The sequence below is a fragment of the Urocampus carinirostris genome, chromosome 18, assembly GCF_059441175.1.
Source record: "Urocampus carinirostris isolate Australia breed hairy pipefish chromosome 18, RoL_Ucar_1.0, whole genome shotgun sequence".
NCBI lineage: Eukaryota > Metazoa > Chordata > Actinopteri > Syngnathiformes > Syngnathidae > Urocampus > Urocampus carinirostris.
In genome coordinates, this window is record NC_142366.1 from 3715966 (window position 1) to 3727833 (window position 11868).

General features: G+C 41.4%; 1 protein-coding gene across 1 annotated transcript; it reads left to right on the top strand.

Moving 5' to 3' along the window:
• The first annotated feature begins 1568 nt into the window (after nucleotides 1-1568).
• On the top strand, nucleotides 1569-10049 carry LOC148348050 (transmembrane protein 236). The gene is made up of 4 exons (XM_088322223.1): nucleotides 1569-1828; nucleotides 1896-1968; nucleotides 5474-5597; nucleotides 9409-10049. Exons 1-4 carry the CDS (start codon nucleotides 1569-1571, stop codon nucleotides 10047-10049), a joined length of 1098 nt encoding a protein of 365 aa, XP_088178349.1.
• Nucleotides 10050-11868: the final 1819 nt, after the last annotated feature.

Genomic DNA, 11868 nt, shown 5'->3' on the forward strand with positions numbered 1-11868 from the left:
AGAACCGTACTTTGTCTCTGGTGAGGCAACGATTCTTCTGGAATGGCATGGAACGTTTTAAATAGTAAAAAGGTAAAAATGCTTTAAAAAAAACTTCACAGTTTAACAAGAGTTTCGCGGACACTCTGACAACGACTCAAAGGACAGCGTTTAAGTACTCCCAGGGAGCAATCTGTCAACGCGTTTCAGTCGGTGTCCATGGGCGGGGCCAATTGGGCGCCGTGGCACCCGTGACAGAACCTGGCGCCACACGGCTGGGACCAATTGGGCGCCATGGCAACTGTGACAATATAATGCTCTTCCCCCTGAGATTCGATCTGCAACCTCGGTGGAAATGTTTAAATCTAAGCTTAAAACACACTTCTATTCAATAGCTTATGAATAACCTATATTTTATGTTGACAATATCTGTGTATTATTTATTATTGCAACATCTATTGCAGTCTGGTCATCCTGGAAGTGGGACTATCTCCTGTGCGGTCCCTTCTCAAGATTTATTCATTTACCTCATGTTGAGGTTTTGAGTTTTTCCTTGCCCTCATATAGGTTTTAGATCGGGGGATGATGTTGTAATAGTCCTTGGTTTGCAATAATCTGTGGTCAGTTCAGCCTTTTGAGATTCCTTGTGATTAAGGGCTATACAAATAAACATGACTTGACTTGCGTTGACCAAGTATTTGTTAAATACCTTAATATGATAGTTCTAAAAGGCATGTCTATAATTAAGAGCCTCCTCGAGGTAAAAATAAATAACAACAAATATATTTAAAAATATTATATAGAAATATTAATTTAAAACATAAGGAAAAATACCTGAACCTATAAATGTACATGTTTTAGAATACTGTACTCGTAGGTCAAAAAATATGGTTTTATTTTACACAACATGACCTATTTTTTTCCCAATTTCTTTTCTTGTTTTTTTTTATTGTTCTTTTCCTTTTTGTTTTTCTTTTATTTCCCTCTCTGTTTTCTTGTTATTACAGTAATCCCTCGGTTATCGTGGTTAATGGGGACCAAAACCACCCGCGAAAAGTGAAAATCCGCAAAGTAGCGACGCCCTCAAAAATGCTTTAAAAAAAAGAATTATTTTTAAAAATGTATTGTTATTCTTATTATTTTTTTAGACCTGCGAAGCTCTGAACCCGCGAACGTGGAACACCCTCAAAAATGCTTTAAAAAAAACATTATTTTATTTCATTATCATAATTTTTTTAGACCTGCGAAGCTCTGAACCCGCGAACGTGGAACCGCGAAGTAGCGAGGTCCAACTGTATTTTATCTTTTCTTTTTCGTGAAAGGCCGGGCACAAACGATGAGAAGCTTTTTGGTCACTTTGAGTGTAGTTTGTGTTGTTCCTTGTGCTTTGTAGCGCTAGTTTTTGGTTGCAATACGCAATACTGCGAGAACAAATCATCTTTCTGAGTCGTGTTGTATTCCACTAAAGCTGTTGGCCATACAAGCTTTGTTAACCAATCACACAATAACAAGTGCGGCATTAGCATTTTCTCTGTGGAACGTGCTAGCAACGGGTAACGTGAGGAACACTAGACGCCCCTGTATGCAGCATGGCCTCGGGTCGGAGGCTCAAATTAGCGGTGTGCGAGGCTCTGCAGTTTGTTGGCCTTTCTATTCCGCTTTTGGTAGTCATGCAGCGCTTTGCTGCCATAGTGGCTAAGGTCCAAGGAGGGAGCAGCACTGGCGGGGCTTACTGGCTTATTGTGGCCTCCTCGGTGGCCTACGTCACCTCCGTCACCCTCCTGGTCTGGTTGCCCCTCAAATACTTGGTCTTTGCCAAGAAGACAATCCTGGCAGGGAAGAAGAAGTGGTGAGCTGGGCTGTCACAAAAAGAGGTGATCATTTTTTTGCATTGATGTATTTTTGTGTCCTTGCAGGAGGCCTGTGGCTCTGGTGTTTGTCATCTTCTCCACAATGCCCTGCTTCGGCTTCCTCATCGCCAGCTCTGAGGTACCGCAAATATTCCTATTGTCTCTCGTGAAGTCATGGCCCCATTTGATTTTGACATACAAAGCTGGGTACGCTCAACAAGTCAATGGTCAAAGTGAAAATGCAGATTTAGATGAGATTGGCCTGGAGAGGGATGGGCGACACCAGGCTGCACTTGTCCAAGACACCCAACGGGACATGTTGCCCCAACGACTCTAGTTGTTAAGGGTTCCAAATAAGACCCCAACCCTTTATTTCAGTCACACTTCATTTACGATGCAATTGCGCTAAAAAAACTCAGTGGTAATTGTGCTTGGAGCAAATTGTTGTATATAGTACAAGTCCAAGGCATTAGCACTTATGGCAGGGGTCGGGAACCTTTTTTGCTGAAAGAGCCGAAAAAACCCAAATTTTAAAATCTAATCCTAGGAGAGCCATATGTATATTTTAATACCAAAAACAGCTAAATGGAAGAGGAAAATCAACGAGTTTATAGTATAATAAGACAGAATTTATTTTGAACAACATTGTAAGTTAATAACAAAAACTAACAATTATTTATAATTATCCATTAAAATTAGACTTTCCGGGTAGAGGACCCTCCCGCTCACTGGAGAACAGATTGGCTCTTAGCTGCGTGCCTGAACGAAAAGTTGCAGGTGAAAATATATATAAATTAAAATGTGTGTATTTATTTTTATTTTTTTACATGTTTTTTTCTGACTTTATTATTATTATTATTTATTTTGCTAAAGTAACATTATTAGTAAAATTATTGATTGATTTGTTCCGTTCAGAAATTTTCAGAGAGCCAGATGCCGTCATCAAAAGAGCCATATATGGCTCCCGAGCCATAGGTTCCTGACCCCTGACTTATGGCAACATTCATTCATTCATTCATACATTCATTCGTCTTTTATTATTTTTCTCTCTCTCTTTTTCTGTTTATTTCATTATTTCTCACTGTATTTCACTTTCACTTTCTCTCTTTTTACTGTGTTTCTCTTTTTCTATCACTCTTTTTCTCTCCTCTCTTCTATCATTCGTTGTCTCTCTTTGTTTCTCTTTCCTTCTGTATTTCTCTCTCTCCTTCTCTCTTTCTGTATCTCTTCCCTTTTTTTCTTTTGTCTTTTATCTTATTTCTGTCTTCTTTTTCTCTTTCCCTCATTTCTTTCTCCTTCTCCTATTTTTTCTTTATTTCTCTTTTATTTTTCTTTCCTTGCTCTCTTCTTTATTTCTGTCTTTCCTTCGTATTCTTTTGTTTTTCTCTTATATCTTTCTTCCTTCTTTTAAAATGTATTTCTTTCTCTCCTTTTTCTTTATTTTGTTCTATCTCATTTCTTTTTTTTTCAAGCGCAATGACGATGTGGTCGATGGTGTAATGCACAGCTTGACCACTGCGGAGCAGTAAGATTATTTCATGCTGACACAACAGTCACGTTTTTTCCTTTCTTTATCCGAAGAGTACTGACGGTTTGAAGTAAATACAAATAATATTTTAGTTTTTTTTAATCAATAAACCAAAAACATGTTATGCTAATAGTTTTTTTATCATACATTTACATTTTCCTGTTCAAACAAACCATATGTTCATAAATAATCGATGCTAAACGTTAGCATATTAATATCGTTTTCCTTATATGTTAGCATTTAGCTTAACCGACCATCTTTGTGGTGCAGATCTATTTATTTAAATTACACTTGAAGTTTATTTAGTTTGAGCTGTATTGTATTTTGTATTAAATTTCAACTGTCTGTTTTCAAAGTATAGTTCACTATTAGCCTACTGAGTGTAATCAAACAATTCATTATCACTCTGTAGAGAAACTTATGAAATATGTTTTTCGAGTTGAATTAAACCGTCTTTTTAAAATATTTTAAAGATTCAGTTTGTTCAACATTGTGGAGACTTATTATCCAAAATTCAAGAAATCAAGGAGTTATGAAGGCAAAAACAACAGAATAAATTACTAAGGCTATCATAACAATTTAATTTCAGTTTTTTAAACAGTGATCATGATCAAATGGCGCCAAGGCATGTTAGCGGGATAAAGGTGATGACTTGTCAGAAGAAAGTCCCTGGAGAGTCGTATACCAGGATAAGGAGGCGCTGATAAGCAGATGAGTTCCTCTTCCCGTCCTTCCTTGTCACATCATGTGTCCACCAGGCATATTTTCACTTCCTGGTTGGCTCAGGGCCCGGGGCGCAATCTGCCATTTTGCGTGGACCTTTTGCCCCCTCGTTTATCGGATGCGGGGAGGAAAAATGCTGCATCTGATTCCCGTTTGCTTCCCTTTGTTGTTGAGTCCTGACTCAGGCTAATTTCAAGACAACTGCTGGGTTAGGGGCCCAACGTTGCAAGCAATTTTTTAGGGCAGCAACAACCAATGGATAAAATGTATTCAAATCTATTTTTACAAGCGTTGGCAACTACCCAATTGATTTGTCGTGCTGCACGATTTATCAGCCAGTAAGCACATAAAATCAGTGCAAATAATTGCGTTTGATCTGAAGTTGTAGCACTCTAGTACCACTTTGGTCCGGCAGAGTGTGCCTTGAGACCTTTTTCATAAAAGAATCTCACTATTTTTAATCATTTTTCATTGAACATTGCATCATTACAAACAAAATTGTTATGGAACAGTCAGCACTACAAATTTGACATTTGTCAAGGAAACAACGTGCTGTAGAAATACAGACAAAAAAAAACAAAGTAATAAAATATATAAAGTCAAAAGGGGTGCCAAGTCAGCTGAGAGGTTAGCATGTCCGTGGCACAGTTCTGAGATCATGGGTTCAAATCAAGCTACCAGCCTTCCTGTGCAGAGTTTGCATGTTCACCCTGTGCTTGCGTGGATTTTCTCTGTACACACTTTCCTCCTGCATTCCCAAAATGTGCGTTTCAGGTAAATTGTCCAGTGTAAATTGTCCTTATGTGTGAGTTGTCTGTCTGTTGTGCCCTGCGACCGATTGGCAACCAGTTGAAGATGCCTGGGATGGGCTCCAGCACCCCTATGCCCCTACTGAGGACGAGGGGTGCAGATAAAGTAGAAGGGAAAATGATGACGATGACATGTTTTAAACTCAACACAAAGGGCAGAATATTAAGCATTTTCTATATCATTTGCACATTTGGAATGTTTGTCATATTCAACAATTTACCCCCAAAACCCAACAAACAAACTTGTTGCCAACGTTTTAAAAAGTGGGTTTACATCTTTTGATATTTTTTGGTGGAATTTTTTTTGCTACGCATAAAACTAGATTTATCGTAGCAGAAAAATATTATTTTACACTTTTGCCGGTGTAAAACATTAATTTCTATGTAATTTTGTTCTTTGTTACGGTATTTGACAAAGACTCGGGTTTTAATACTTTTTACTCATTTTCAGTGGATAAAATAAGTCTACTTTTCTTATTGTCTACATGACTCTAGTGTCTCTTTAGTGTCTCTCTAGTGTCACCAGAAGTCGCACCAGATGCAAATCTTAATTTTTTTTTTTTTTTTTTTTAATTTATTTTTAGGTTCAGATCCAAAGCAATCTCCGTCATGACACATTCGGCGAGCTGCCCGTGTCACTCATACTTTTCTCCTTCATCTGCATGGACGTTGTGGAAAGGATACGGCACTGCAGGCTGACAGGACAGGGTAAGCTCACCCGTAGTTTCTGCAGACATTGGGGTTGACTTAAAGTCACTTTGCATCTGTGGGAATTATGAGTGCCATGAAAAACGACAATAGGAATAAGAAGTTGAGTTGAAAAAAATATCAATAACCACGACAGACCACTATAACCATAACTTTTACCATGGTCATTTCTTGCTGTGCTATGGGCTGTGCAAACTAGTTCTACGCCCATCCATCCATTTTCTGCACTGTTATCTTCAGTAGGGTTGCGGGCGCAATATCGAGCGATAGCAGTTCTAAGCTAAATTTTGAATTTTTATTCTATCTACCTTGGTCATATCCCTCAAGAGGGGTGACCGACAGCTAGACACACATACAATAACAAAGAAAATAAAAGGGAAAAAAATTAAAAACACACAAATTTTTTGGGACCATGGCCAACCCAAATGCACAAACACCCAAACAAGTTAGGCACGTCGGCACCCAAGTTGGTCATGCTTTCGTCTCTCCAGATGAAACGGGACACAAGAAAGTGGTCATGTCACTCAGGTCAGGGTGACACAACACACTCTTTTGTTCAACAACAGGGCCCGACAGCTTTCACTGGTTTACCCCTGCCGCATCATACGGGTGCCCAGCCCATCCTTAAGAACGCGTCCACAATCCCACTATCCTTTCACAACACCTCTCCACCCCTTTCTATCACCAACAAGAGCTCTAGCTTCCATTATATTTAGACCTCTTTCCTGCAGTGCACTCATAACACCATCCATCCACGTCAATCGCGGCCTTCCTCTTGGTCTCCTTCCATTGACTTCTGCTCTGTAGATCCTCTTCAACATTCGCTCCTCATCCATCCTCTCCATGTGTCCAAACCAACTGAGTACTCTCTTATCAACACGCTTGCTCAGTTCCACGACTACTCCAGTTCTGTCTCTCACAATTTCATTTCTCAGTCTATCCAATCTTGCCACTCCTAACATAGTCCTCAAACACTTCATCTCAAAAACATTCAACTTCCTTCTTAAATCTGCGTTCAGGCTCCAAGTCTCTGCACCATACAACACAGTCGGCACAATCACACTCATACGGTCCCCTCTTAACATCCATACTCAAATTCTTGTTGTTCATCACTCTCCTCAGAGCACCCAAAACCTTGCTTCCTTGATTCACTCTGTGCAATACCTCACACTCCATTCCACCAACTGCAGCCACATCACAACTCAAGTACCTAAAGCTTTCAACTTCTTCCAGCACCTGTCTATGCAACCTGATTTCTAACGTCATGCCCACTCCATCACGTGAACACTTCATCACCTTACTCTTCCCAACATTGATACATAACTTACGCCTATCACATACTCTTCCAAACTCCGTTACCAACCTTCTCAATGTTTCCTCAGAATCAGCCACGAGCGCTGTGTCATCTGCAAACAACAACTGACTTACCTGCCACACTGTTCCACTATTGTCCATCATGTCTACACCTCTGCCAAAAACTCTTGCATTCACCTCTCTCACCACACCATCCATGTACACATTAAACAGCCATGGTGACATCACACACCCCTGTCTCACACCAGTCAACAAAGGGAACTACTCACTTGTCTCACTCCCTACTCTTACACATGCTCTGCTGTTCATATAAAAACTCTTCAATGCTTCCAACAACTTTCCACCCACTCCATACATCACCATCACTTGCCACAACCCCTCTCTATCAACTCTGTCATACGTCTGTCCATGAAAGCCAAATAAACATTCTTACCTTTTGCAAAATATTTCTCACACACCTGTCGTACTGCAAACACCGGATCCACACATCCTCTTCCTTTCCTGAAACCACTCTGCTCCTCCATCACCACCTCATTCGTTCTTTCTCTCACTCTCTTAATCAAGACTCTTCCATACAGCTTACCCAGCACAGACAACAAACTGATACCTTTCGAATTGCTACATTCATACTTATCACCATTACCCTTATACAATGGCACCACACATGCACTACACCAATCAACAGGAACCACACCACTTAAAAAGCATACATTCAACAAGCGTACTAACCAGTCAATCATAGATGTGCCGCCTTTTTTCAGGCATTCAGCAGTACAACCATCCAACCCAGGTGCCTTCCCCCCTTTCATTTATTTCACTGCCTCTTGCACCTCCCATATTTTCACAGGCTTCACATTTAGATCATTCTCTCCATACCATTGATTGCCTCGTCACTTCTCTCCCATCCTCCACATTTAGCAACTCCTCAAAATACTCTGCCCATCTCGTCCTGACTGCACTACCGCTAACCAACAATCTACCATCCTTATCTTTCACTTTCTCTTCCTTTCCAGACTCACTGTTTCTTACTCTTTTCACTTCTCTCCAGAACACTTTTCTCCTTTCCTCAAAGTCCACTCCTATTTTTCGACACCATTCATCATTTGCTTTCCTTTTCGCTGCTTCCACTGCCGTTTTTACCAACCTTTTCTTCACTTTATATCTTTCATACGCATCGCCACTCTTATCTTGCAGCCACTCCTCAAGGCACGTCTCTTTTCTGTCACAGCCTCTGATACCTCATCATTCCACCATTCACTTCCTTTCCTAATACCTCGACCAACTTTTCTCATTCCACACACTTCTTTTGCACTCCTCAACACTGCCTCTTTAAACCACTTCCATTCAAATTACACACTCTCAATTTCTCTTCCACTAACCCCTTCATACTCTTCCGTTATCCTCTCTTTAAACTCTTTCCTTTTCTGCCTTATTCAACTCTGACATTTTAACCTCTTTCCTCACACTCTTCTTATAACTAGCCCTCCACGATCCATCTATTCTCAGTTTTCCTTCCACATAAAAATGATCAAACATACCACTCATTTCACCTCTGTAAACATGCACATCCAACAATCTACTTAACATCCCTTTCTTAACCACTACATAATACATCAGTACTCTGTCCACCATCTTGCCACTATCCACTCTGACAAAGGTATACTTATTCACGTCCCTCTTTTTAAACAATGTATTTCCAATCACCAACTCATTTTCCACACATAACTCAATCAATTTCTTCCCACTTTCATTTCTTCCTGGTATTCCATATCTACCAATCACATTTTCAACCGTTTCATCACCCACTCTAGCATTCAGGTCACCTAGTATTACCACTTTCCACCCTTCTTTCGCACTTGCCACACATTCGTACAAGTCCTTCCAGAACTCCTCCCTCTCCTCAGCACTTCTTTCTGAACCAGGTCCATATGCACTTATAAACATCCATACTTCTACACCCCACTTCAACCTCACCCACATCAATCTGGAAGATATCTCTTTCCACTCCACCAGTTTTTCCTTTGCTTTCTCACTCACAAGCACAGCCACTGCTTCTCTAGCATGTCCACCCGTAACTCCAGACCTTCTACCATACATACATCCAAGCTGTAATTCATCCTTTCCTTTCAACTTTGTTTCACTCAAGGCTAACACATCAACTTTCCTTTTAGTCATCATCCTTCCGATCTCCTCTTTCTTCCACTCAGTCACTTTACTTCCACGTCCTCTCACATTTAATGACCCTATGACTAGGGTTTGCGAGACCTTTCGGTCTCCCGCCCCCCTTTCTTTGCCTTGCTGTCTCTTAGGGAGTAGAGATAGAGAGGAGAGGATCCCCAGTCCCCTCGCTCCCTCCACTTTAGTCGCCTCTTATGACACACAGCGGACCATGGTGGGAGAATTCTCTTACCTCTCACAAGGAGAGGGCCCCTCACCACAGGGACAAAATTTGAATTAAAAAAACAAAAAAACAATTGGTTATGCTTTTTGTGTTCAGATAACCTTAGAGGAAGAGATGCTGACATTCCATCTTCAGTGTTGACCAATGTAGAACAAGTCTCACCCATTGCTCCAGCTGGTGTCGGAATGGCGGGTCCACATGGGCCCGGGCATCCCACTGAGTCCTCCTCAGCCCTCAGGGGGATGGTAGGTCAGCGTACGGCAAACAGAACCCAAAATGGACACAGAATGGAACCCAACGGCGCCATTTTAGGAATAACCGGTAGTACCGGGCTAGAGACGGGCCAATCAGGCCCTCTGCGCTTCCTGTGCGCCAGCGACGCCCGGGCAGACGTGTTTGCGGACGGCTTCATGTTCTGGTTAGACACGGCTGAGATGACACGCGTGGCGGCGCACCCAATTGTGTGCTTCTCGGGTTGGGTTTGCCCCATTTACGTCTTCTGCTGCCTGTCGTGCCTGCGGGTGGCGGTGGCACCCCAGGACCCACTGCTGTCCTCGCTGGGCGTGGCCCTCCAGGACTTGCCTTTCTTGGTTTTGAGAGTTGGCCTGCTGGCTTTTTTCGGCTCGGTCACCCCGCTGCTCTACCTGATCAAGAATCTGCTGGTGATCCTTGCCTTCATTTACTTCAACTTCATGATTAAGTTAAGGATCTTCAATACTCAGAGAATGTACTTGTAACATAACTCAACCAGTGCCATTACATATAAATTTATATATATTTTATATAGTATATATATATTTTAGGGCAGCACGGCGGCGCAGTGGTTAGCGCGTGTGCGGCACAGTTCTGAGGTCGTGGGAACCTCCTGCGTGGGTTCAAATCCAGCTCCCGGCCTTACTGTGCGGAGTTTGTATGTTCTCCCCGTGCTTGCGTGGGTTTCCTCCGGGCACTCCGGTTTCCTCCCACATTCCAAAGACATGCATTTCAGGTGAATCGGCCGGTCCAAATTGTCCCTAGGTGTGACTGAGCGAGTGAGTTGTCTGTCTCCGTGTGCCCTGCGACTGGCTGGCAACCAGTTCAGGATGTCCCTGCCCACTGCCAGATGATTGCTGGGATGGACTCCAGCACCCACACGACCCTACTGAGGATAAGCGGTGCAGCTAATGAGATGAGATATATATATTTTAGCACGGCTCAGTGGTTAGCGCGTGTGCGACACAGTTCTGTGATCATGAGATCGAACCTCCTGTGTGGCGTTCTCCCTGTGCTTGCGTGGGTTTCCTCCGGGAACTCCGGTTTCCTCCCACATTCCTAAAACATGCATGTTAGGTTAATTGGTTGGTCCAAATTGTCCCTATGTGTGAATGAGCGAGCGAATTGTCTGTCCCTGTGTGCCCTGCGACTGGCTGGCAACAAGTTCAGGGTGTGCCCTGCCCATTGCCCAAAGATTGCTGGCATGGGCTCCAGCACCCCCGCGACCCTACTGAGGATAGGCGGTGCAGATGATGGAAAAAATATATATATTTTCAGAAGCAGTGTCCCTGAGTGCCAAAATGTAAAGATATCTATCTATCTATCTATCTATCTATCTATCTATCTATCTATCTATCTATCTATCTATCTATCTATCTATCTATCTATCTATCTATCTATCTATCTATCTATCTATATGTACAGTATATATACACTATATATACATATTTTATACACAGTATATATGTATATATATATATATATATATATATATATATATATATATATATATATATATATATATATATATATATATATATATATATATATATATATATATATATATATATATATATATATATATACCGTATTTTCCGCACTATAGGGCGCACCGGGTTATAGGGCGCACCCCCAAAAAATAGTTTTTGGTCCTATATCTTCCATAGATAAGGCTCACCGGATTATAAGGCGCTACAATGGGAACGTCGACAAAACAGTCAGATAGTTCAGTCAAACTTAATACCCCCTTAACATTCCCAAAGCTTGCAAAGAAGCAAATACGTGTCATAGACACGTGCGGATGCGGTGTCCGTACGATGTCACTTAAATGCGTCATTTCAAATATCATTCGGAAGGTTGAAGTCTTGGGATTCAAGAAATGCCAAACATTTCTATGTTTCTATTTTCTTTTTCGCTCACAACTTTACTGTGCATATGACAATAAACACTTGGAATTGAGTTTAATTCACTCAACTCATCACAGCAACATCAAGATCGTTCTAAAACAAGATACCGGGAAAATATAAAGCCGCATAACTCACTTAAGTTCTCACGTTCAATAATGATACGCAATCATGGTCTTCTTACAACCGTGAGTGAAGTAAATCCAGGAGAGTAGAATAATTACAAATACAGACTAATGAAACATGTTTCTTTATGCCGTACTTTAGCAAGCTTGCTACGCCATTGCTAAACTCGGCCGATTGCAGGGTTTGTTTTGGCCATCTAGCCAATCCGGGGCTCCGAATAACTTCAGCCAATAACGATCGATTTAACGGATGATTGACACATCTTTTTCGGCCA

What these genes read in the sequence shown, in the direction of transcription:
- LOC148348050 (XM_088322223.1), top strand. Translation starts at nt 1,569, where the DNA reads ATGGCCTCGGGTCGGAGGCTCAAATTAGCGGTGTGCGAGGCTCTGCAG. An exon ending in CTGGCAGGGAAGAAGAAGTG is followed by an intron (nt 1,829 to 1,895) that starts GTGAGCTGGGCT and finishes GTGTCCTTGCAG; the next exon opens with GAGGCCTGTGGCTCTGGTGT. An exon ending in CTGCAGGCTGACAGGACAGG is followed by an intron (nt 5,598 to 9,408) that starts GTAAGCTCACCC and finishes TTTTGTGTTCAG; the next exon opens with ATAACCTTAGAGGAAGAGAT.